Below are 26,929 nucleotides of genomic sequence, written 5' to 3'. Positions count from 1 at the left end.
TGAAGAACAGTAAAAGCAATGCTAAGTAGTTTGGCTTTGTCCCGGTGGCCTCAGGCTGCAGAGTGGTAAAATCAGATTTGCAATTTAGAAAGATTATTTTTATGTTGAAATGAATTTGAGAGGCAGGATAGAGGGCAGGGGGATGAGCTATGTGAGAGGGGATGATGTTCAGCAAGGACAGAGCAGTGGGTGAGGATGGAGATGGGAAAAGATGAGTGACGGGCTTGCTCCTAACTGAATGGGTTTCCAATATTTGAGTAGCATAGCTCTAAAATATCATTATTTTGGAATCATCTTTTATTCTTTAGTTATTAGAATGGAATCGAAAAAGCCTAGTTAAATCTTCAGAGTTTCATTTTCAGTTTCTTTAAGGTATATAAAATAGAAATCAGAAGCTTAATTAATAAAAATAAAAGCAGGGCAGCTATCTTGAGAGTGGGGGGGGGGCAGTTGTGGCGCATCACCATTATTGCCAAGTAGACTTTAAGGTAGCTTGCTGAGAGCTTTGTGTTTGGAAGAGCACAGTTTGAGTTCTAGTCCAATGCTTTTAATTTACGAGGAAACCAAAGGCTGGGTTTCTTGTATTTTCTTTCTTTAATTTTTTAAATGTTTTTTACATTTATTTTTGAGAGAGAGAGAGAGACAAAGCATGAACAGGGGAGGGGCAGGGAGAGATGGAAACACAGAATCCAAAGTAGGTTCCAGGCTCTGAGCTGTCAGCATAGAGCCCTACATGGGGCTTGAACTCGTGAACTGTGAGATCATGACCTGAGCTGAAGTTGGCTGCTTAACCGACTGAGCCACCCAAGTGCCCCCAAAGGCTGAGTTTCTTAACCAAAGGGTCAAGTGATTTGCCTTTCATCACAGTAATAGAGTAGAGGTGGAATTAGTGCTGGCAACTTCTGATTCCTAGTCTAGTGCTGTTTTGCAACATGGTGATGTTGCCTTAGGGAGCCAGGTCCATTAATCACCATCTCTACCACCACTCACACCACACCTACAACACTCTGGGTTATTGAAGTTTAAAAAAAAGGGTGGTAGGGAAATGGAAAAGAGAAGTGATGTGTTCCATCATTCTAGATGTCAAGGACCTGCTGGCATGTCAGACTGGCAGCAGTGCCCTGACATTTTCAGGGGTTGTTCTGTCTGGTGGGTTATAGTCATCAACATCTCTCTCTGTTTAAGCTGCTTTGAGGACAACTGACTCGGTGTCGCAGTGGGAATTCAGCATGTCTATTTCATTTGTTTTTGGTATGATGACACATTTATTTTAATAATTGTTTAATAAGAAAGTTATAGTTAGTAAACAAAAAGTTTATTATTGCTTTACAAAACCTGTGAAAGTGTTCTCCCGAGGCTAAAATTTTATTGGGTAAGCTACTTAGTGAGGAATTGAAAGACTTGATTCAATCATAATAATAGCTTCCTACTTCTTTGACTTTACTGAGTCCTTGGTGTTGTATTAAATGCTTCCATTCTTTGGATGAAGAAACCGGTAAAAGGGGTGATGACATTTACCAAAACTTGGTTGCTAGTAAGGGCTCAGTTCGGTTTGAGATTCTGGAACATTCTGAATTCCTAGGCACTCATTCCTTGGATCACTTCTGGCCCAAGGTTCTGCTCAGTGTTCTTTCTGCTTATATTCACCTGTAAATATTCCCTTTCCTCCAGCCCAGTTCAGCACCTTTGCCTCAGTTTCACCCTCTGTAAACCACTCTCCCAAAGCACATGTACGTGTAGCACTCTTTACTCGAGGTTGCTGGGGGTGGAAGGTGGTGGGTGTGGGAGAGGGGAGGACATAGGGGTGGAGACACATTAGAGCTGAATCAACAACTTTAAAACAATGTTTGATAGATCTGCTCTTAAAATTCCTTGGTCACTCAAACCCTGGAAATTCCACAGTGACCACCTTTGTCAAAGGCTAGAGCATATACACACAGCTCCTGTACATGTGTTCTTAAAGGTCAGTTTGCATTTTAAATAACTTTATAAAAAATATTACCATCAAATAAAATGCTTTTGATCATAGTTTATGTATCCATAAAACAGGTTATAATGTCTGTTTGACCTGCTTCACTGAGGTTGTCTCTTGAGGATCTAATAAAAATGAAGGAAGTGAAAATGGCATATATGCATATATATATATATATATATATATATGCACGCCAGTGTAAGACACTCTTTTGTTGATGGCTTTGATTGTAATCAAAAGGAAACTGTGCAGTTGATCGGAATTAACATGTTCTCTCAGTTAAGTAGCAAAACAACCAACATTTGACTCTTGTTGGTAGGTTTCTGATTTAAATAATATAGGAGCTTCTATTTGTGTCTTTTGGTTAAATTAATCCTTTATATTGATAGATTTTAGCAAAGACGATCAAACTTTCTAACAGAAAGTACAATAGTGCTTGGTTATTCAAAGTTCTTTTTTTGTTTTAAGTTATGTAACTGAGATTTGACACACTGAGCAATAAGTTAAGTACCTTGGCAAGCATGTACTCTTTTCGTTTTTCAATTTTGCAAAGTGATTTTCGTTTTTCTTTAATTTTAGGAAACAGATATTGATGATAGATATGGAGATTTGGATTCCAGAACCGATTCTGATATTCCAGAAATTCCACCATCCTCAGATAGAACCCCTGAGATCCTCAAGAAAGCTCTGTCTGGTTTATCTTCCAGGTATGGTTAGGTGAAGATGACTATAATGGGTGCTCAGAAGTTGTGCGGTTATGCCGGTTGATGTAATAAATCTCACTTTTTCACAGTTTTGGAACTGTGAAAGAGAGGGTTTATACTTTTTCACCAGATATGCTGCATGGTACTAAATGCTTGATGTATATTCTTTCATTTAATCCTTACAGTCCTGTGAAGTGTGAGAAAACCAAATCTCAGAGGTTATCTGATGAAGGTTACAGAGCTAGGAAGGTGTAGACCCGAGACTCTTGTCCTAGTTTTGTCAGATTGCTCAAGCCGCTGATCCATTTACCACATCAGGTAGCCTTTCTTGGTATTGGAACGTCTAATAAAGAAAATTCCATATTCTCTGTTCCCTGTTTTTCAAATGCCAGACATAAATAGGTCATTCTTTTTCTTTTACTGAGCTTAAATTATCACCCCAAACTCCACAACCCTTTTATCATTTTATGTTTGCTATATTTTTTAATGTTTGATCACCATCAAGATTCAGCAACTTTTATATTGCCCTCCGTTGTATACTTTAGTAATATGAATTATAAAAGTTACAAAAGCAAAATAAATGTAAGCTTTATCCAGATTAATGTGTGAAATCTTAAATGTTGGTATACAACAGTGTTTTTCCAGCTTTTTGATTGTGACACACAGTAAAAGACATATTTTACACCACATCCCAAGAGACACAGAAATGTATATTTTAACTGTTGCAAAAATGTTATGAAGCAATTCTTGCTATTGTGTGTGATACCCTCTGATTTCTTTTCATACTGTTCTATATTATGGAACAAAAAGGCTAGTTGTGACTTACTAAATTGGTTTTACTACCTGTAAGTCATAACAAAAAACACTGGTTAGTCATATCTAATAAATGTAATACAAATTTTTCTGTTTTTTAATTTCTAAGAGATAACCATATTAGAATAAATTGATTCAAACAAATTTTCATATTTTTTAACCAATAGAATAACTTTTTGCTGTCCATTATTGAAAACATGATTATTATTTTTATAGTTCTTGATCCTAGTTTTTCTGACCTCATTCACACATATACATTTGCTTTAAAATCTTATCAGGTCTATTTCAACTCTGAAATTATTTTTAAAAGCTTTTTAACGTTTGTTTATATTTGAGAAACAGAGCATAAGTAGGGGAAGGGTGGAGAGAGAGGGAGAGGGAGACACAGAATCCAAACCAGGCTCTGAGCTCTGAACTGTCAGCACAGAGCCCGATGCGGGGCTGGAACCCACAAACCATGAGATCATGACCTGAGCCTGGACGCTTAACTGACTGAACCACCCAGGCGCCCCTGAAATTTTTTTATACTGATGTTATATAAAAATGATGCTGGGACGCCTGGGTGGCTCAGTCAGGTTTAGCATCTGACTCTTGATTTCAGCTCAGGTCATGATCCCAGGGTTATTGAATTGATCCCCATGCCAGGCTCGGCACTGAGCATGGAGCCTGCTTAAGATTCTTAAGATATTCTCTCTCTCTCTTGGGGCGCCTGGGTGGCTCAGTTGGTTAAGTATCTGACTTCCGCTCAGGTCATGATCTCACGGTTTGTGGGTTTGAGCCCTGCATCCAGCTCTGTGCTGACAGCTCGGAGCCAAGAGCCTGCTTTGGATTCTGTGTCTTCCTCTCTCTCTGTCCCTCCCATGCTCACGCTCTGTCTCTCTCTGTCTGTCAATAGTGAATAAATGTTAAAAAAAAAAAAAAAAAAAGATATTCTCTCTCTCTCTCTCTCCTGCCTCCTCTGTCCCCCACTTTGTCCCTCTCCCCCACTTGTTCTCTCTTACTTTCTCTAAAAAATAAAAAAAAAATACCTCTAAAGAATGATTTCTTTAGTGTGTCATTTATATTAGATTTTTCCTTAATGTTGAAGGGTTTTTCCCTAGTGTAAAGTAACAGTAGCAAATAATAGCAGCTGCTATTTCTTGAGCATATGCTCTGTGCTAGGCACTCCTCCAAGCACTTTACACATACTGACTATTCTCACAGCAACCCTGTAACAGGTTCAGTTATATAGACCTATTTTATAAATGAGGAAATTGAGGCACAGAAATGTTATATGTCAAGGATCATGCAGTCAGTAAGTGATAGAACCACATTATGAACCTAGGTATTGTGTTCTGTTTATAAAACAATTGGTTTTGGGGCACCTGGGTGGCTCAGTCGGTTGAGCGTCTGACTTCGGCTCAGGTCACGATCTCACAGTTTGTGAGTTCAGGCCCTGTGTCAGGCTCTGTGCTGTCGGCTCGGAGCCTGGAGCCTGCTTCCGATTCTGTGTCTCCCTCTGTCTGCCCCTTCCCCGCTCATGCTCTGTATCTCAAAGATGAATAAAAAAAAATTACAATTAGTTTGAAAAAATGAACAATAAGTAATATATAACAAGTTTCAGTCTTCTCAGACTTTGCTCTAAAGGTTACATGAATGTTTCAGACTCTATCTTAATTCATTTTAGGCTCTTTTTAATCTAATACCCAAAATGGTCTGTCTTGAAAAAATTTAGAAGTTGTAGATGCATAGAATTAAAAATATTAGTTGCATTATAAAATTACATGAATTGCAGGGGGGAAAAAAAAAACTCTTGTAATCTTCCTGCCAAAACATTGACACCTAAAATATTGTGATGTTTACTTTTTGAAGTTTTTTTTTTCTTCTGCGTTGTGTGTATTCTGTGTGTGTGTGTGTGTGTGTGTGTGGTGTATAATATAAAAATAGCATTGTACTGTTTCTTACCTTCTGGTTACATTTTCATTCTGTGGTATTAGAAACTATATCATTTTTTTAATGACTTAAATTTTTTAATGACTGCATGATATATTCCTTTGTATGACTGTAGTTCAGTTTATTCAACTAAACTAAAATTGCTGGGCGTTTAACTTGTTTCCAGATTTTCACAATTAAAACCAACTCTGTATTAAACATTTTTCTTTATAGCTATGTTAAGATTTATGCTCTTTTTTTTTTTACGTTTATTCATTTTTCAGAATGAGAGGGACTGTGCAAACGGGTGAGGGGCATAGAGAGAGGGAGACACAGGATCCGAAGCAGGCTCCAGGCTCTGAGCTGTCAGCACAGAGCCCAACTAGGGGCTCAAACCCACGAACTGCAAGATCATGACCTGAGCCAAAGGTGGACGGTTAACCCACTGAGCCACCCAGGCAACACTAGATTTATGCTCATTTTTAAGGCTTTAATATATCATATTAAATAGAGCATAAGGTGTTGAAATTGGAAGAGGCCTGAAGGTTTTTAGGCACTTGGCACATTGTCCCAATTGACCTGTGTGTGGGTCTTGTGGAGATGAATAGTCACTTAACCAGTTAAGTCTGATTCTGTCCATTAGTGAAGCTCTTCTTCAGCTATCATCTCATCCAGGGGCAATGCCCTGCTCCCCCTCACCCGAAACTGCACAAGTGGACATGTGCATTGACTGGAGACATTTTAGGTTGTCACAAGAGATAGCACTACTAACAGATAATGGGTAGAGGCCGGGGAGGATGTTAAACATCCTATAGTACACTGAACAGCTCTTCACAACAAAGAATTCTCTGGCTCACAACGTTATTAGCACTGAGGTTGAGAAACCAAGGAAACATACAGGCATAGCCTTATACTGGGTGCTCTTGTACTGTATCATGCCATTTTCCTTCTCTCCAAGAACTTGCACACTTCCTGTCCAACCTCCAATGGCTGGTAGATGGACTTTCTCAAAAACTTTTCTTGCCAGATGGCCCACAAAGTACTTATTTATTCTTGAGGAGTGTCTCTGTATACTGATTCTTGGCTCAGGTGAACTGTTTTGCCAGCCCAGGTTCTTGATGACTCATGATGTTTGTGTCCCTAGGAAAATATTTTTTTTTTTAAACCTCGTCATTACTTTTGAAATAAAAACCACTTAATATCTGTAGTGACAGTAAAACATTGTACATCTCGTAACTGATTTGAACAATAAGTATATGACAACTTTAGATAACCACTTGTAAAGAGACTCCTGAATTATATACTTTTTAGAAACCTCATTTCTAACTCATGTAGTTCTGGAGATATGGGACTGGAATGAAAATCTCCTATATTGATTCTGAGTTCCTTTTTCCAAAGCAATTGTGAGGTGATAACTTGGACCTGAAATCAAGGCTGTCTCTAATGTGCTCATTGTAGCATGGTAAAAGAAATCAATAATTTGAATTCAGAATCAGGTTTTCCTCTGGTTTTTGGTAATAGTGATTTTTTTTTTTCCCTCATATCGTGCTCTGTTTTGAATTCAGTGGTTCTCCCTTAAAAGATGTCTTTCAGTCACTGTATCCATGGATATGTATAAGTATGTTCTTTTATTTTCTTTGTATTAAGTATTCTTGAGAGATTTGAGGAGTCTGTGAAAATAATTAAGAGAATTAGTCTTTCACCTTGTTGGGGGAGGGGAATTTTTCTGGGAAGGGAAATAGGTATATAAAAGATAACTAGGTGAAATATGTTTCTTGATGGCTCAGGTTTTCAGTTATCACGGAACTTTTGGATGGTAGGAAGAAAGTAGGTCTTCTGTTTAAGATCTCTGGTTCTCAGCAGCTACCATCCTCTGAAGTTCAAAGCCAGAGGCGTCTAACAGAGGTACATGTGGACATTGGCAACATCCACCTAGGCACTGATTGGTGACACTTATGTAGTGTCTGTCATCTTCTATGGGTTCTCAACAATTCTGACTCTGAGGATCAGTTATACAGGAGAGCTAAATACGCTTCTGGGTTTCATGCAAACAGGACGGGATCACTATCATTATCTCTGTTATCATTAGAGACTGGTTTATGGTCCATTATGTACCTTTGACTAGCTCTGTGACCTAGCGCAGTTCCCAAATCTATTCATTAATCCATAAAGAGTTATGTATATAAAACTCAGTGGAACCTTTCAGCTCTAACAGTTTTTGACTCTCTGCTCATTTCGGTTCAGTCCTAAAGCCGAGAGTCTAGTGAGAAATTTATGAGCCGCATAGTTTATCACACAGCAGAGAGAAGGAAAGTCGTGTAAGTATAATGTGACCACCTCATGAGAAACCGTGGAAGTTAGGTGAAAGAGTTTGGACTTAATGGTGTTGACATTTTAGACCTTGAGTACAGAAATGACCTCATAAAAGGGATATTTAATAAATATCTGGAAGATTGGTGAGAGCAGGGAATATAATCAATATTTGATAAATGGATGAAGTCAGCTAATTTTTTTATAGAGAGGAGAATGAAAGCCTGTGCTTAGAACACTGTGTGTGCATGCGTGTGTGTGTACATATATGTGTGTATGTATATATATATGCTACTATCCTTTAAGATGAATCCAGGTATATTGTATCATAATTTAAATGCTGCCATTTGAATTAATAGACATAAGAAAAGTCTTAAAACTTTACTGTGAGTATAATGTAAAATGAGTGTAGAATGAAGAAAAGCAGGGGGAAACAATTTTAGATTCAGAAATATCATCCATATATAGGTGTTATTAGAATCCTTTTGGTTTTACACAGTGGCTGCTGACATTTTTCATGACATGGCCAAAGAAATAGTGACAGTATCTGTCAAATATGCTGGGGGTGAAACGTGAGTGTCCTGGGTGTGAGGGGAGGGCTGTTGGGCACCCCGGGCCCTTCCTAACCGCCAGAGAGGATTGAGGGAGATGAGTTCTCAGCCTAGCCAGACATTCAACAGGGAAGGCCTGCTCTAAGGAACAATTAAAGGCCCAACGATGAGGAAATAATGTTGTGCTTTTAAGACTCTGTGTCTAAGTGCAGAAAGCCAGCAGCACACTTAGAGCTCTAGGAGAAAGTGATCATCTGTCTGGCCTTGCCCTCAGTGACTGACCTGCTTGCGTTCTTCATTTCACTGAGATTTCTGTGCTCTGTAGTTGTGCTTCTGTATTATCCTTTCTTTACTTTCTCTCATTGGAAGTCTGTGTTCTCTGTCTATACCACCTTAATAAAATCATTGTTTTTATATACCACCCCAAAGGATAGATCATGGTTTTTTTTTTTAAGTTTATTTATTATTTTGAGAGAGAAAGTGTGTGCATGCATGCGCTGGGGAGGGGCAGAGAGAGGGAGGAAGAGAAAATCCCAAGCAGGCTTGCACTGTCAGCACAGAACCTCATGTTGCTGACACTCAGAGACTGTGAGATCATGACCTGAGCTAAGATCAAGAGTTGGCCACTTAACCGGCTGAGCCACATAGACACCCCTTAAAAAAGTGTTTTTTAAGTTTTTTTGTTTATTTGGAGGGAGAGAAGGATAGATCATCTTTACAGAGGGCTTTTTGCACCTGCCTTCTTCCCTTCTGAATGACCCTGGTGGGGTGTGCACATATCCACATTGACCACCTCACTTCCTAGCCTAGTGATTCATCCTCATTCACACTGAACAAAAATTAGTTTCTTTCTTTGGCTAACATAATTTTACACTTAATTTAGCTCTGAGTGAGTGAACAAATGCTGTTGGTTAGATTTTTGTTTTTGTTGTTACTACAGGTGAAGTAAGGGATTCTTTTTTTTTTAAATATTTTATTTATTTTTGAGAGAGTGCAAGTCAGGGAGGGGCAGAGAGAGGGGAGCAAAGGATCTGAAGTGGGCTCTGCACTGACAGCAGAGAACCCAAAATGGGGCTTGAACTCATGAACCAAACTGAGATCATGACCTGAGCCGAAGTTGAATCCTCGACCAACTGAGCCACCCAGGTGCCCTGAAGCAAGGGATTCTTAAAGTATAGTTAGGGAAAATATGAAAGTCTGATAATACTGAAACCACACAAAAAACTCAATACATTAAATACTAACTTTATAAACATTTTCTTTATAGGTGGAAAAACTGGTGGATTCGTGGAATTCTTACTCTAACTATGATTTCATTGTTTTTCCTGATCATCTATATGGGATCCTTTATGCTGATGCTTCTTGTAAGTGTTTTACATTTTTCCAAGTATCTCTTGCTTTGTTTTTCAGCACTGATATGATTGAAGTAATTTGAACATGTCATAAAAAATAAAGTAGTTCAAGATTTGGTAACAACAAATTTATTTCCCTTAAGCATTTTCTTCTTCATGAAATTATCTGGACCAACCTTTCCTGTTTGCAAAATGGCCATTCAGTGTATTCACTCAGCAGAGATCAAGTATATGTAATACATAGTATTAGAGATTGCTAACGACTTCACACACTCATGACATCATCATATGGGACTATTAGCTAGATCCCTAACTTGAAAGAATTCAATCTAATGGCAGAGATATATAAGTAACCATATGAATAAATAGTATAGTAAATAAGTGGGTAACTTTTTGGGAGATCTAAACCAGCCTGAAAGAGGGCAGAGAGGACTTCCAGAAGAGTTTATGCCAAAGTTAAACCCTGAAGAAGGGGCTGGACAGGAGAGGGCCTTCCAAGGTGGGGATATCATAAGCAAGACATGGGGGTAATGAGAGAGTGTGGTTCGTTGGGGGATTTGCAACTGGTGCCTTTGGAGGGTGTCTAGGGATGAGACCAGAGAGGTGAACAGAAGCCATTTTGGGAGTGTGGGATTTTGTTGTGTATGGGAAGTCCAACAAGTCATGAAGCCAGACAAGTATTTTAAGATTTTAAATCATTCGTTTAGTAAATGCTCCCAAGATGCCTGCTATGTGCCAGGCATTGTGCTGCTTCTGGGGTATGATACAGCAGTGCTGAGAAAAGCACACATGTCTCTTCCCTGGGGAGTTTACTATCTGTGCTTCAAAGAACTGATCAGAAATATAATTACAGGGGCACCTGGGTGGCTCAGTCGGTTGAGCGTCTGACTCTTGGTTTCTGCTCAGGTCGTGTTCCCAGGGTTGTGGAACGAGCCCTGCTTTGCGCTCCACGCTGAGCGTGGAGCGTGCTTGAGATTCTCCTTGTCTACCCCTCTCCTCTGCTTGTGCACGTGCGTTCTCGCCCAAATATACATATAGAGAGAATATATTTATATAGGATAGGGTGCTGTGAGAGCAAGGGGGGATCTGGAAGACTTTCCAGAGGCATCCTGTCTAGCACGTGTGCTGCAGTTTAAAGTTTGAACAGGTGGGGGGTAGAGGGGGAGCTTGGGGACAGGAGTGTCACAGCAGAGGATTCCTGTTTATGAAAGCCTTGATATCCAAAGAAGCGTGAAACATTTGGAAGTGGTGGGAGTGGGAAGGAGACCTGCGTTTGTTTAATAGATTCATCAAGCACTTGAGGGTGCTGAGTGTGTTTAGCACAGGGAGAGCCTTGCTCTCAGGGATAGGCACAGTGTCCCTCTTTTTTGTTGTTTCTTTTTCATCTCATCTCCTTTAGCTGAGCCTCTCTCACCCTTACCACCTCGCTCTCTGGCTGCTCCAACCTGTCTGCTCCCCTCCATGCCCAGTCCTATTCCTAGTGATAGGCATGGGCAATATGATACGGTTTTCCTTTCAGTCTATAAAAGAATAAATAAGTTTTGAAGTGAAATCAGACACGATTGGGGAAAAAAATCCCATCAACTCCTGACCATCAAGCCCTTTCACTTTCTTTCTGTTCCCTCATTAATTTTGTACTTCCTTGGGGGTATCAAGGTAACAGGAGTGAATAAGAAATCACCTTCTCTGTTCTGTTTTTGCTGACATCGTAAAGAACTTTTTCTCACAGAAAAACAGTGGATAGTGCATAGGACCTCTTTAATGTGAGGCCAGAAGATGCTGAGTCTAAAAACCAGGTAGGCCGGTGTGAGCACGGTCCCAGTGTGACTCCAGGGAAGGGCCCACTTCTTTTCTTCTCAGTGTGCACCTATGGAGGGTTGTGAGTGCCAGTGAGTTTGGGCCTTTCAGGAGTGAGGGGGTACAGAGCACTTCTCAGTGCTGTGCGCTGAGTGATGGGCCAGGGGACAAAGGGATTGGGTGATAGCTGACAGCTTGGTAAGGCTTTGTGGATGAAGGGACCTTTCATCAGACCTTGAGGGTCTGTCAGGGTGGAGTGAGCACCGAGAGTAAAGGTCCAAATGGCTAGATGTGTCAGGAAAAGGCAAATGATGTCTTTTTCCTGGAGCATAGGGCCTTTGAACTTGGAAAAATAATTGGAGATCAGATGCTAGAGGGCCTTGCAATACTGTGTGAAGAAGTTTAGGATTTATTTGTAAAGGATTGGGGAGCCATTGGAAATATTAAAGATCATTTAAATTATTATTCCCCTTTAGGAGGTAATTTTGATCTAAAACATTGTAAAGCACCAGCATCCTTGATACATGGACACAGGCTGGTCTGGTGGGCTCTCTGTGAGTAAGTTACATTGTTCTCCAAACTAAACCATTTGGTGTGGTAACTTGGGCCAGAATTTGCAGATAGAGACTAATTTTCAAGCACCCTTTTATGAGAAAATTCAAAACACCTTTAAAGATATCCTTGCATATTTGGATTTTGTTTTTTTAAAAGAGAATCATAAGCATACCTAAAGTACTTGAGCTTTCTTGTTTATATTTTCTGTTATGAAAGGAAAATACCATTTTAATATGAGTTCTGTTTCATTGGTGAGCTTAATCAGAAGAATATTAAAGATCGAGTTAAGTAGATTTGAACTGTTACTGCTCTTACTTAGGTTTATTGTAATGCATGCACACATGTACCATGCATACATACACATGTTGTATTTATGATACGTATATTAAGGAAATATGGGTGGATATACACATATGCACACACTGTTGGTACTCAATTGTGATACTACTTTTATGTGATTTCAAGTCTTACTTATGCTCATATCCCTAACTAGGTCATTTATATTTTGAGAGGCTTGCATTTGCCCTACAATATCAGCACTCGTAAATGATTGATTCAAGAGAATTTTATTAAAAACTTATTTCTACCAAATGATAGCTACTACTTTAAGACGGAATCATACAGGAACTTTTTTCTTCAATCTTCTATTTATAGCGCTTACATGTTGCATTCGTAGCTTGCAATCACACTTTTTTAAAAAACTTTTTTTAGGTTTATTTATTTCTGAGAGAAGGGGAGACAGAGAGAGAGACCAAGCTTGAGTGGGAGAAGGGCAGAGAGAGTGGGAAACAGAATCCGAAGCAGGCTCCAGGCTCTGAGCTGTCAGCACAGAGCCCGATGCGGGGCTCTAACCCATGAACTATGAGATCATGATCTGAGCCAAAGTCGGATGCTTAACCGACTGAACCACCCAGGCACCCTGGAATCACACTTTCTAGGTGATGGAATTACTAAAGCATACTTTGATTTAAAGGCAGATAGTGTAAGAGGTTCTCACCTTCACCTTCTTGGAAACTCCTATAGTAAGTTTTAATTCACATATATAATTTAGTTTTAAGTAGTTTTTTTTTTTTTTTTTCCGTTGTGAGAGTTATAAAAGTGTGTTAAAATTACTTCAGGAAATTGTTAATTTTTTGAAAATCACCCCTAGCCCTATCATCAACTACCAAAACTCAATTAATACTATTTGATATATTTTCTTTTAGTCCTTTTTTTCTTTTGTGTTTTAAAAATCATGGTTGTAATCATAACATGACTAGAATTTTGTATCCCGCTCTTTTAAACTAAGTATTTTATCGAGTGTTTTGTGTTGCTCCGTCTTTACAACCATCAACTTTAATACATTCCTTGACTGAATGGAATGGAATGTATCATAAGTTATTTGAACCGCTGTGTTATTTTCAGACATTCGGGTTATGTTTTGGTTTTCTCTATGGTGAATAACACTATCCTGAACATAATAGAATGTAAAGCTTTTTCATATGCAGGATTATTTTCTTTGAATAGATTCCCAAAGTGAAAATAGGCATTTTTATTTGGATAACCCATAAATACCATAGTTCAAATTCAACATATCCAAATCTGAACTTCCCTTCCATCCCCATCCATTCTGCATAAATATGTCTCCTTTCCCAAAAGCCTTCTCTGGTGTTATTCTGTGTTCCTCTGACTCCCTTAGCCGCCCCCCACCCCCCATTTCCTCAGCCACCAAATCCAACCAGTTATGCTCCCTCAATGTCTTATTCCTTGTACTCCACTTCCCTGCTGCTGGCCCAGTTAGAGGTTCATCTACACTCAACTGGATGGTGGCATCTTGCCTGCCTTACTGTCTCTCTACTCTTGCTGCCTCTCCAGTCTGTTCTTTCCACCTCTCCTGGCCCCAAACACACACATCTGATCACGTGTAGTCCTTTGTACTGTTTGCTGTGCTTCTTGTCTCTCTCTGCTTCTCACCCCCATCTCTGTGAGTAGGCAACTCTGAAATACTTGTAGTTCCCTAACATGCCTTGTCTTCTCCCATATATGTGATTCTGTATATCTTTCTCCTCTGTCCCAACTGTGGCCCAACTCTACCCACCCCCCCCCCCCCCCGTTTTGTTTGCCCATGCTTATATCCATGTGGCAGTTTCCACGTGGCGTTGTAGCCATTTGTGTCCTCCTTGACAAACTATGCCTCTCTGAGGACAGATGTCCTGTATTATTTCTCTGAATCCTCAGTAACTAGCAGAGTAGGCATTTAAATATTGGTGGTTGTTTTTAAGGCTCTTAAAACATTTATTGAGGCAACAGAGTCCTGCCAGTGTGCACGGCTACCAGTATTGGTGACCTGGAATATCAGTTTCTGGGTGATCACCCAGCCTGGAAGATACACATATATTTTAAGGATTTTAGCTGTACTGTTGTGAACCCCCTGTTTTCTGTTTTCCCAGCGGCTCTATATTGATTCTACTTGCAAACTGTAATTGACAATCATATAAATATGTATGTGTGTGCTATTAAAAGTAGTTTTATTTCCTCTCAGTAAAATACCATGTATAGTGCTAATGGTTGTTCTTGAGCAAATGTGTTCATTTAGCAAATAGAAATTGCATCAGTGCATTTGATATTTTAAAAGCCCTTGGTTCTATAAATAGTACAGGCTTTGCCATTTTATTTTAACACCTAGCATTGTCCTCATTTTGTGATTATTTAAAAAAAATAACTTTTGACACATTCAAAGCTTATTGAAGGACGATATTTGAATTTCTTCTTGTCTTTATATTATAAAACATTAATGACTTCTTCTTAAAATAACTATTTATAGTAGTTTGACCTAATATTTTCTTAGCACATGGCTGAGGGGACACAATTGCTTTAAGTATGTGATTGGACATAATAGGTATAATGGAGAAATATAGCTTAAGAATATCCTGAACAGTAGGTTTGGGAAAGCTGATTTTGGGGGAGCTTAAAAGGAAATACCCAAGTATATTCTTGGGCAGAGTTTGGTAAGCTTTTTGAGTATAGAAACAGGTAAAAATATTTTAGGCTTTAAGGAACCACATATTTCTCTGTAACATCATTTTTAGTTTTTGTTTTTAACTTAAAAAAAAAAAATATCCATTCTTAGCTTGCAGGCTGTACAAGACCAAGCCCTTGAGTATACTCTCCAGAGGCTGAAGAAGTCTGCTATACTCATAAAGATTTTAATCTCTTAGCTCGTGGTAATAAGTGTTCAACTTGCCACTTGTTTTTCGAGTCTTGGAATTGACTTAAACCAAGCATTAGATATGATGCTGCATCCTCAGGGATTACCTGTACCTAAGTTGGTGGTTACAACAGTTTGAAGGACTACTAAGTAGACCATCAAAAAAGGATTCATAAATATAAAACAATTTGTTAGGAATGTATAAAGAACACTGTGCAAACAGAATTGCATAGAATAAATTGACCGGGTGAAGTGGCTGCAAATGTAGAAGGCTATTTATAATTTGCCAGTGTAACTCCACTTAGATGTATCAGACAGATATGCAGCTGGCTATGTGAGAGTTGCCACGGCTGGAAGAATGAAAAGACCATGCCCAAACCCTGCTGGGTGACAGGGTGAAGATGTTTTAATTACAGTCATTTGTTTTGACCGTGTCTTTATCCTTGGAAGGCATACCAGGATGTATGGTTAAAAATAAATATATACAGGGGCGCCTGGGTAGCTCAGTTGGTTAACCATCTGACTCTTGATTTTGGCTCAGGTCATGATCTCACAGTTCATGAATTAGAGCCATGTTAGGCTCTGCACTGACGGTGCGGAACCTGTTTGGGATTCTCTCTCTCTGTCCCCCCCCCCCCCCCCCCCCCCCCATGCACGGGCTCTCTAAGTAAATCAGTAAATGCAAACTTCCACATATGATACTTTTCCTAGGGTAACTCAAGAAACAAAATGGACGAAAAGATTGTCCCTCTTAGTACTGATGAACTCAAGAAATGAAGTAGTAATGAGAGATAAAGCCTAATCAACCATGACCAACAAGACTGTATCCCTCAAACTTTAAGCTACACTGCGACCTCCCACCCCAGGATGGAGCTTTCACGTTTTGGATAAACTTTCATTTGCTTGCCCCTTTGAAATATCGCTTGATTTTATAGACATTGACTTACTGAATTTTTGCTACTGACATTTAGAATAATTAAAACTGGGCAGGCTAAAGATTTTTTTAAACACACATGACATAAGAAATGACTTATTAAATGATTAAGCACAAATGTAAACACTAAGAAATGTATGTTAATGTGTTCTCTTGGTTTCAGGTACTAGGCATCCAAGTGAAATGCTTCCATGAAATTATCACTATAGGTTATAGAGTCTATCGTTCTTATGACCTGCCATGGTTTAGAACATTGAGCTGGTAAGTAATTTAAAACTGTTTCAGATGTGAAAATCTGGTTCTTTTCTAAAGTTTTTAAAGGAAGCACCCTGATGAGTCAGTATCACACAGTTGACCTTATAGATTGATTTTTGGAGAAAGGTAAATAAAAATAATGCAATTGGATTTTGATAAGAAGAAAATCACCTTTAACTCTCCTTTTCTAACACTACTATTTTCATATGTCATCTTTCAGTCTTTGTAGAGATACTTTATATTTGAATGTATACACTATTGACCTCTTTTTTTTAAACATTTTTTAATGTTTATTTTTGAGAGAGAGAGTGTGTGAGAACTGGGGAGGGGCAGAGAGAGAGGGAGACAGAGGATCCAAACAGGCTTTGCACTGACAGCAGAGAGCCCAGTGTGGGACTTGAAGTCACAAACTGTGCAATAATGTCCTCAGCTGAAGTCGGACTTAACCGACTGAGCCACCCAGGTGCCCCTGCGCTGTTGTCCTCTTTAAAAAACATTGTATTGGACACCTTTTTATATCCTTCATAATTATAATTTTAATAAAGTTTCGTTTTGTAAAATGTTAGAAATATGTGTAATCTTTTGCTTTCTTTTGCCTCAGTTGAAATGAGACCACACACAGAATTAGATTATTTCTGCAGAGAGTGAAAGATGAGATATGAAAATAGTTGTGAGTTTTCTGTTTTGTTGAGTGGTCAGTGGTTTATTCATGGGGAAGAAAGCCCATGATGAATGTCTGTCCCCCCCTACCCTTCCTTCCCCACTACTGCAAAGCTGGCCCACCTCCTTGTAGGCCCTGGGGGCAGTTAGAGGAGAGACAGCTCCTCCCTTTGTTGTTCCTGGTTTGATCTTGTCTTCAGGCCCCAGGCTGGTGACCTGCTACTGGGAGGGTTGTTAGAGAGAAGAGTAATACTCTCTGAGGGGCAGTGTGTAAGGCAGTCTTGTAAATAGCACCAGCAGTTACCAGCACTTGAAATACTGTGTATGAACCATGCATGTAAAACTTAGTTTAAAAAAAGGCATGCGATTTTAATATTTAAAGTTTAATATATCTTTTTATAACTTTTCAGTTATAATTCTCAATTATCAAGACCTTGACCAGGAAGGAAACATGATAATATAATAGTTCATAATGAACTTAATTGACCATGCCTTTGAATATAGCTGTTTGATTAGTATCAGCGAGAGGGTCCAGTGTCTTAAGAAAACAAATGTATCACCTTTGGGGTTTAGAGTAGTCAAAAAATAGTTTCTAATTTTTCCTTATGGCAAGTTTTTTCACGAAGGGCAAAATATATGGGAAATGTTAGATTAAGTAGTTGGAGAAAAATTAAATGCTAAACCATGCAGGATTGATCAATTCTAAGAAAAAAAGACATAGGTCAGGATGGGCTCCAGTGATTGCAGAAGTCTTTATGGAGAAGGTGAGAAACAAACTATCACTTGAAATAAAGACAAGTTTTGGATAGAGAAGAGTGCTCCGCAGTGGGGAAGCATCACCTATCAAGTTCTAGATGAGGGACTAGGAGGAACGTGCCACAGAGGCAAAGACATTCCTGGCCTTCTTGAGCAGAATAGTGGGGGGAAAGTTGGATTGGTGGACTAGGGCAGGCCTTGATAGCTTTATGGAGGAGTCAAAGACAGTTTCCATTGTAGGAGAATAGAAAAATGGTAATGCAGCTGATAGAAATGGGAATACAGTACTTTACTTTGAAAACTGTGGGGTCTAATTCCATCCATGAGGACCAGAGGGAAATCGCTCCTTTCCTCCTCTGCTCTCCTGGCCGAGTAGGACTCTGCCCTTCAAAGGATGAGGCACGGAGGAACTCTGAAGCGGTGCTTCCCAGCCTTCTTTCCTGGCTCACACAAGTGCCATCAGTCAATTCTCATGGGTTCTCCTTTCCCTGGGGGGAAGGGATATATCAGAATTGGGTGGAGGGACAGGTGATTTACGCAGTTTTAAGAAGTTTCTCTTAGAGGGCTGCCTGGGTCAGTCAGTTAAGCATCCAGCTTCGGCTCAGGTCATGATCTCACGGTTTGTGAGTTTGAGCCCCACGTCAGGCTCTGTGCTGACAGCTCAGAGCCTGGAGCCTGCTTCAGATTCTGCGTCTCTCTCTCTCTGCTCCTCCCCTGCTGATGCTCTGTCTGTCTCTCTCAAAAATAAATGAACGTTAAAAAAAAAAGTTTCTCTTAGAGATTTTTACCTGCTGCCTGCTTCTATCCCCCACTACTTCCTCTTAAGAATCACTGTGCAACTGGGGGCGCCTGGGTGACTCAGTCGGTTAAGAATCCAACTTCTGCTCAGGTCACGATCTTGCAGTTAGTGGGTTTGAGCCACGCGTCGGGCTCTGTGCTGACAGCTCAGAGCCTGGAGACTGCTTCAAATTCTGTCTCTCCCTCTCTGCCCCTACCCGCCTTGCACTCTGTCTCCATCTTTCTCTCAAAAAATGAAAAAACATTAAAATTAAAAAAAAGAATCCCTGTGCATCTGGAGTCCATCTGGAACATGGAGGAGGGGGAGAAAGACACCAATATGCGTAATGCAGTGAGGATGGGTCAGAGGTTGAATTGCCTCTTCCTGCTTTCCCTATTGATTTCCTCCTCACGGCAGGTGGGAATTTGGCTTAGAATCTCCACTATTAAAAAACTTTAGAGCTGTGAATAGTTGAAAGTGGATTTTCATTATAAAATACTGTGTGTGTGTGTGTGTGTATCTGCGTGCATGTGTGTGTGTTTATCTGCGTGCGCGCGCGCGCGTGTGTGTGTGTGTGTATTTGGGTATGCATAGTATTTTTTACATTGTTTCCCAATCTCTGGCACTAGATTTTGAGCTAAGTAGAGGCGTGAGCTGTATTCAGTAAACTTTTGTTGACTGACACATTTGAAATTAAGTTTAAAAGAGGAAAAAAATGTTTTGGTGGAATATCCTGAACCTGTGTCCTGAACTTAGTTTTTGATCTTTGTGACATCATCAAAATATAGGGAATAGTTTTGCTGAGTTTGAGAGGGAAAAAAAGGCTTCAAATATGAAAAAGCTAATTGTGTTTCAATTATAGGTACTTTCTACTGTGTGTAAACTACTTTTTCTATGGAGAGACCGTAGCCGATTATTTTGCTACATTTGTTCAAAGAGAAGAGCAACTTCAGTTCCTCATTCGCTACCATAGATTTATATCATTTGCCCTCTATCTGGCAGGTAAGGAAAATAGTCCGTATTGGTATGTAGCTGATATATATTACATGCTTATTTTTACTTAACATTATTTGAATTTATGACATCTTCTATTTGTTACATTTTAATCCAGTTCCATTTTTATTTGTTCCATGTATAAAAAGCTGTTGCTTTCATCATGGTCTTAAACAGCAATTACTCCTTCATGGTGATTTAAAAAAGGACCTACTTGCTTAATACTCCACATATTTGAAAATTTTCTTTGGAAATTGTAGTAAACTTTTAAATACATGGATTGATTGTTAACCAAGTATGATTTACAAAGAAACTTTTACATATATATTGCTTTATTTATATAGTATTGTGGTATTTAGTTTTACTGACATGGTTTATTATATATTCTTTCTATACATGTATATATATATATATATCATATATATATGATATATATGATATATACATATTTGTTTATAGTACACTGTACCATTTGTTTTTAAGATTTTAGATTAAGAATTAGATACTAGGATAAAATTAGAATTAACAGATATTTCTTTAATAAAAGTTAATCAATCATAAAAAAATTCTAAAAACTTGATTTAGATACATACTTTTTATTTTTATTAAAACAATTTTTTTTAACATTTATTTATTTTTGAGACAGAGAGAGACAGAGCATGAATGGGGGAGGGGCAGAGAGAGGGAGACACAGAATCCGAAACAGGCTCCAGGCTCTGAGCTGTCAGCACAGAGCCCGATGCGGGGCTTGAACTCACAGACCGCGAGATCATGACCTGAGCTGAAGTCGGACGCCCAACCGACTGAGCCACCCAGGCGCCCCAAAACAATTTTTTTTAATGTCTATTTAGTTTCAAGAGGGACAGAGTGTGAGTGGGAAAGAGGCAGAGAGGGAGGAAGACACAGAACCCGAAGCAAGTTCCAGGCTCTGAGCTGTGAGCACAGAGCCCTACGCAGGGGCTCGAACTTGCAAAACGTGAGATCATGTGACCTGAGCCAAAGTCAGATGCTCAGCCAACTGAGCCACCCAGGCGCCCCAGATATGTACTTTTTAAAAGTCAGCTTGCCAGTGTGAGTCTTGGCTCTACTACTTACTAGCTAAATAAACATTGGGAAATTTAATTAATTTATCTGTACTTCAATTTCTTTGTAAAGCACTTAGAACGATACCTGGCACTATTTAAATATTTGTTGTTGTCATTACTTTCTTCTTAAAGGAGGATATGAACTTTGAGTTTTTACTTTAGCTCTTACAAGTTTTTCAATAAATTCTTTTCTTATTAGCACAGTTTTGGAAACTGAATACAATACGGATGACTCTTCATTTCTCATTAAACTAGAAATATGAAGAGTGTATGGAGAAGTACGTCCAGTCCTTTAGAAGTATGTCATTGTATTCAGTTTTTGTGCTGTTCTGCATGATGCTCTTGCTTTAATAAAGCCTTCTTCAGACCCTGGACTTGATTTTGTTTCTGGATCTAGAAACCCAGAAAGTGAAACAGTCTGAAATGAGAATAGTGGTTGTTAGAGAATCATTTTTGGGATGGGAGGAACCTACATTTTCTAAAGAGTTTTATTACTCTTTTACATTCAGGGGTTTTTTTGGTGGGTTTGTTTGTTTTTGCTTAGTCCAGTTTTCTGTTACTTTATTTTTAAAAATTGTTACTGATACATCTAAAGAAAGTACATGCCTGAAAGAGGATATTGAAAAGCATTTCTTTTCTTTCATGGGCAAGAGAAATTACTCATTTTAGGTAGTCATTCAATTTTAAATTCGAATCAGTTTCCAAGAATCATGGTAATAGAGAAATTAATGGTGACTGAAAACAGGTAGAATTTGGATAGAAAAACATTGACTCCGATTCTACGTTTACCAAAGCACATTTGTGACATTTTTTTCTTGGTAGGAACTTTGAGTAGTTTATCTCACTTATCAAACTAACAGATTTGATTTACACTGTTAAATGTAAGTTGCATTTGGGGATAGATTCTTTACTGCTACAAGAGCAAAGAATACAGTGCCTTTTTACTTTGTATTTAGACTGGCAAGACTTTATTGGTATTTTAAATTTTAAAAACAATATTAGCAAAAAGTGTCGGCAGTGGCTTCTGCTGCTGAATCCAACAAATTCACATTATTTCATAATATCAGTCTTGTAATTACTGAATAACAAAATGATGATTAATGAAAATAGAAATCATTTGTATCAGTGTATGTCAGCACAGAGCCCATACATTTCCATTCTTTTTATTTTTTATTTTTTTTTTATTTTTAAAAAAAAATTTTTGACGTTTATTTATTTTTGAGACAGAGAGAGACAGAGCATGAAGGGGGGAGGGGCAGAGAGAGAAGGAGACACAGAATCGGAAGCAGGCTCCAGGCTCTGAGCCATCAGCCCAGAGCCTGATGCGGGGCTCAAACTCACGGACCGCGAGATCGTGACCTGAGCTGAAGTCGGACGCTTAACCGACTCCGCCACCCAGGCACCCCTGTATATTTCCATTCTTAATACAACTTTTTGTTTTTCTTAAACTTAGAACTGCTTCATTTTCTCTTTTCCACATCTATAAATTTCTTTTTTTTTTTTTTTATGTTTATTTATTTTTGAGAGATAGAGACAGCATGAGTAGAGGAGGGGCAGAGAGAGAGACAGACAGACAGACAGAATCTGAAACAGGCTCCAGGCTCTGAGCTCTTAGCACAGAGCCCGATTCGGGGCTCGAACTCAGGAACTGTGAGGTCGTGACCTAGGACAAAGTCGGATACTTAATCAGCTGAGCGACCCAGGCGCCCCAGCACATCGATAAATTTCTGTATAGGAATCCTTAATATTTCTTTTGGGTCTGTTCCATGTCTGTTGGTAGTTTTTACAAATGTTCACACAAATCTCTTTTCCACATCTATACATTTCTGTATAGGAATCCTTAATTCTTTTGAGTTTGTTCCATGCCTATTGGTAGTTTTTACAAATGTTCACACAAATCAGTGTATCAATTTCCTTTTTTCCTCAAGACCTCTGTCTTAGAAACCTCTGTAGTCTGGTCTTGTCTGGACTGTGCTTGTGGGCCTACTGCCTAGGTGTCCTCATGATTTGGCCTTCTCATTTCTTATATTTTACATCTTCCAGTTTCTGAGTTGACACCCTTATTTTGCTGAAGCATGGCCTCCAATAGTTTCCTGTGAAATGTTCATAGATGCTAAATGTTTTATGTTCATACATTTCTAAAAATATTTTCATTGTCACAGCTGACTGCTTCTGCTAGGGCTTGCACTTGTTATTAGTAGACTGGTACTTAGCACTATAGTCTAGAAGTCTAGGCCTTACCTTTGCCTTCTAGAGATCTCTGTTTACTTTTTTCTGGAAAATACTGCTAGTCCCTGATTTCTCAGGTCTGCTAAAATTTATCAAGTCTGTTTTCCAGCTTCAAAATTTTGTAGCCATTTCTCTTCTGTTTTCCTTGACGTTTCGTCAGTTCTCTTTGCTCTCTGGGTTTTCACTGTAATTTTCTTTTCTTTTCTCTTCTTTTCTTTTCTCTCCACAATCAATGTTGGGCTCAGTATTCAGTGAAATCTCCCTCCTGCCTCAGAGCCTTATTTACAATCTCCAGAATGTCTCCAGAAGTTGGCCAGTACTTTTGCAGACATTTTCTAAGTATTAAAGCTTATATGTTTATATCCTCTCCACCCTCATTTTTTTAATACAAATGAGAACAGGTTATTACCTACCTGTTTTTTTCCACTTAATGCAGTTTGTGCATGGTTTGATATCAGCACATCTGAATCCAGTTTTTTCATATCTGCAGTTACATCTGTATTGATGTGTGTACAGCAAATCTGAGGTAGAATGTCATAAAATAAGGTGCCTACTGTTTCCTTTTCTTACTTTCCCTTTGTGGTTTGCTATAACTAATACTTAAGAATAACTTCTCCTTTGAGTGGGTGAAGACAGTGTAATTCATTTTCTTTGTTTTATTTAGCTCTTAATTTTTAGTAATTGTTTGCTTCATATGCTAAACTTTCTGGCTCTACTTTTCTAAAGTAAAATCAGTATTTCTTCCTTTTTTTTCTGACTTAATTTCTGCCATAGAAATAGCTTACCGCTTGCTGTTTTAGGCTATTAGAATCATAAAAACTCATCAAAAGCCATTTTTTCAGCAAACGTATGAGTGCTTTCCAAATCCTAGGTACCACAAATGGTGTTGAGGATATATAGAGGGAAAGGAGGTTGATAGCATGCCTTCTGGGTCTTGAAACTGGTGAGACATGACTCCTCTAGTCCATTGCTGAAATGTGGACAGGGACCTCGAAGAGCATGAAGGGTAAGGAGGACTTTACTCTGCTGGAGACCATAGAAGGCCTTTGAGAAGAGATGACAAGTGTCATGAATAGTAAAGAACAAGCAGACATTTGCTAGGTGAATAGAGGAAAAGGGCCTTCCAGGCAGAGGAAAGGTGCAAAGGTTGGAAATGAGAGAGGATTGCATGTTCTGGGCCGCTGGCAGGCATTAAAGGTTGGAAAGGAGGTGGGAAGGAGCCACGTCTTGAGAAGCCTTGTGTATCATGGGAAGGATTTGGACTTTATCCCTAAGAAACCAATGGAGAATTTTAAATTAAGAGATGATATAACTAGATCTGTAGTGTAGTGAAGGATGAGTTGGGAGACATTAATAGGATGACCAGACAGGAAACTGGTACTGTAATTCATGCTAAATATAAGGAGGGCCTGAGTTTGTATTTAATACTAAGAGGGTTGGAGGTTCCTGGGTGGCTCGGTCAGTTAAGCATCCAACTTCAGCTCAGGTCATGATCTCATGGTTTGTGAATTCGAGTCTCACATCAGGCTCTCTGCTGTCAGCACAGAGCCTGCTTCAGATCCTCTGTACCCCCCTCTCTCTGCCCTTTCCCTGCTCGTGTTCTCTCTCTCTCTCACACACAAAAATAAATAAACATAAAAAACTTAAATACTAAGAGGGTTGGTTATATATTAAAAAATAAAAATAACTGTGGGCTATTCTTAGAAACAAACTGCTCTTTATTTTTTTTTTAATGTTTATTTTTGACAGAGAGGCGGGGGGTGCTTGGGTGGCTCAGTGGGTTGAGCATCCGATTTCAGCTCAGGTCATAATCTCACGGTTCGTGAGTTCGAGCCGCATGTCAGGCTCTGTGCTGACGGCTCAGAGCCTGGAGCCTGCTTTGAGTTCTGTGACTCCCTCTCTCTCTGTTCCTCCCCTGCTCGCTCGCTCTCTCTCTCTCTCTCTCTCTCAAAAATAAATAAACATTGAAAAGAGAGAGACAGAGTGCAAGCAGAGGAGGTGCAGAGAGAGAGGGAGACACAATCTGAAGCAGGCGCCAGGCTCTGAGCCGTCAGCACAGAGCCCGATGTGGGGCTTAAACCCACAAACTGTGAGATCATGACCTGAGCTGAAGTCAGGTGCTCAACCCACTGAGCCATCCAGGTGCCGCCAAACTGGTCTTTATAACAGTCTATGAAAAATTGCTTTTGTATCCCAAATTATTGGCTAAAAATGTACTTTTTGTTGAGATAATCACCTGTTTACATGTAGTTGTAGGAAGTGATAAGAGCTATCCCTTACACACTTTGCCCAGTTGCCAGCAATGGTAATATTTTGCAAAACTAAAGTACAATATCACACCAGGATATTGACATTATTACAGTTTTATGAATGTAGTTTCCTAATGCAACGTTGTAGTAACCTAGGAGCTGCTGTGTTAATTGATAAAACTTCTAATATAAATCATGCATAGTATTCTGTATCTATTATCATTTTACGTGTGGCCTAGATGTGGTCCTGTTAGAACATAAACAACCTACTTTGTGTCTCTCTTATTTTTTAAATGCCCAGTGCCTAGTGCAAGGCCTGGCATTTATGTTCCCAATACATACTTTTTGGATGAATGGTCAAGAGGCCGGGAACATGGACATTCACACCCAGTGCTTTTTATAGATATATTTTCAGCGTCTGTGTTTTGCTTGCCACATCTTGAGGCCTTATTGGTGATTCTTGAAGTAGTTAACAACATTCTTGGGCTTAGTCTAGCAAAGGGAATTTGACTTTAAAACAGGAGTGAGGAAATAGAAAGCATGCTATGTTGAGAATGTGTACTTTTTTCTCAAATTATGCTGTGAAAATCTTTGGAATTCTTTTTGTAAAAAAATATTCAAAGGAGTCCTATAAGAATTTTAGTTCTTCAGTGATCAAATGGCTTTGGAAGGTGTAGGTCTTAGCAGACTTAAACAGCAGATGCAGCCCAAGCTATTTCATTGATACTGAATGTTATTAAAATAGAATGTAGGTATCTCCAGGTCTGACCCCCTCACCAAGGCCCATGAGACTAAATGACCTGTCTAATATCATACAAAGCAACTCACTGACAAAGACCCAGAAAATCATTCTGACATTTAGATAATTTTGTTGTAAAATGAATTTGATTGGTAGCGAAGAAAAAATTAGCAAGGCTGAAAGTAATAGAAAAAACATTTTCTCTAGGGTCTAAACACATTTTTAAAAAGCTCTTGGTCATTTGGATTTGGGGCTCTTTAGGAACCAGAGCAGCCATGTGATTATGTAAATAGTGATGAGTGAATAAGCTTAAGATGTTTGACTCTTAATATCATCACTGTAACATCTCTTTAGCTGACCAGTGATATGCATGTTATTTCTAGTACTTTTTTTGCTTGAAATGTATGCGTGTATGCTTGTATTTTGATCTATAAAAAAACCCTAAAGGAGAAGGTGTGACTGGAACATAATACTTTGAATTCAAGAACATCAGTAGACTTGTAAAATTAAATCATGGCTAAAGTTAATGCATAATTAAGAATTTTTTCCCCAGACATCCTAGATATCTAATTATCTCAAAGGGTGTTGATGAAATCTTGAGAAAGACATCACAAACAACTGTTCACAGAGGACTCTACCTCCAAAACCATTTACAGTTTTTGAGTTAAAGACAGAATCTGTGCACATGCCAGTGTTGTTTTACACCTTAAACTCAACATATAGATGATAGAAAACTTTCTTTGTCTAAGCTAATATAATGGTTGGTTTGTGTGACAGTTTCTACAATACAGATTCAGTTAAAACTTTTTAAAAACAACTCAGTCGAGTCTAATGTCTCAATATGGGCCACATAATGCAGTGGGCTTCTGATTTCACGTAACATGATATTTGAAATGTTTTGAAAAATTTGGCCACATGAAAGAGTGAGAAAGAGTCATTAAGCTCCAATATTTAATCCTGGGTCCATCTTAATGTCTGTTTTTTGAATTAAGGACTACATGTATTGAATTGGTTAATCACCAACAGTAAATTTTAGAAACAACTTCATTATGATTTCTGTCTCTTCAGTTAGATTCTGACTGAACTCCTTGAATGGAAG

General features: G+C 38.9%; 1 protein-coding gene across 1 annotated transcript in view; it reads left to right on the top strand.

Moving 5' to 3' along the window:
- Positions 1 to 26,929, top strand: part of CDS1 (CDP-diacylglycerol synthase 1) — a 70,471-nt gene that overhangs the window by 15,101 nt on the left and 28,441 nt on the right. Inside the window, exons 2-5 of the mRNA XM_042936008.1 lie at positions 2,552 to 2,679; positions 9,529 to 9,625; positions 16,250 to 16,347; positions 19,398 to 19,537. Coding sequence (XP_042791942.1) covers positions 2,552 to 2,679; positions 9,529 to 9,625; positions 16,250 to 16,347; positions 19,398 to 19,537 — 463 coding nt within the window. The remainder of the gene's footprint in view (positions 1 to 2,551; positions 2,680 to 9,528; positions 9,626 to 16,249; positions 16,348 to 19,397; positions 19,538 to 26,929) is intronic.

This window comes from Panthera leo, chromosome B1 (assembly GCF_018350215.1).
Source record: "Panthera leo isolate Ple1 chromosome B1, P.leo_Ple1_pat1.1, whole genome shotgun sequence".
Taxonomy (NCBI): domain Eukaryota; kingdom Metazoa; phylum Chordata; class Mammalia; order Carnivora; family Felidae; genus Panthera; species Panthera leo.
Note: the sequence above shows the minus strand (reverse complement) of the source record. Positions and strands in the feature narration are given on the sequence as shown.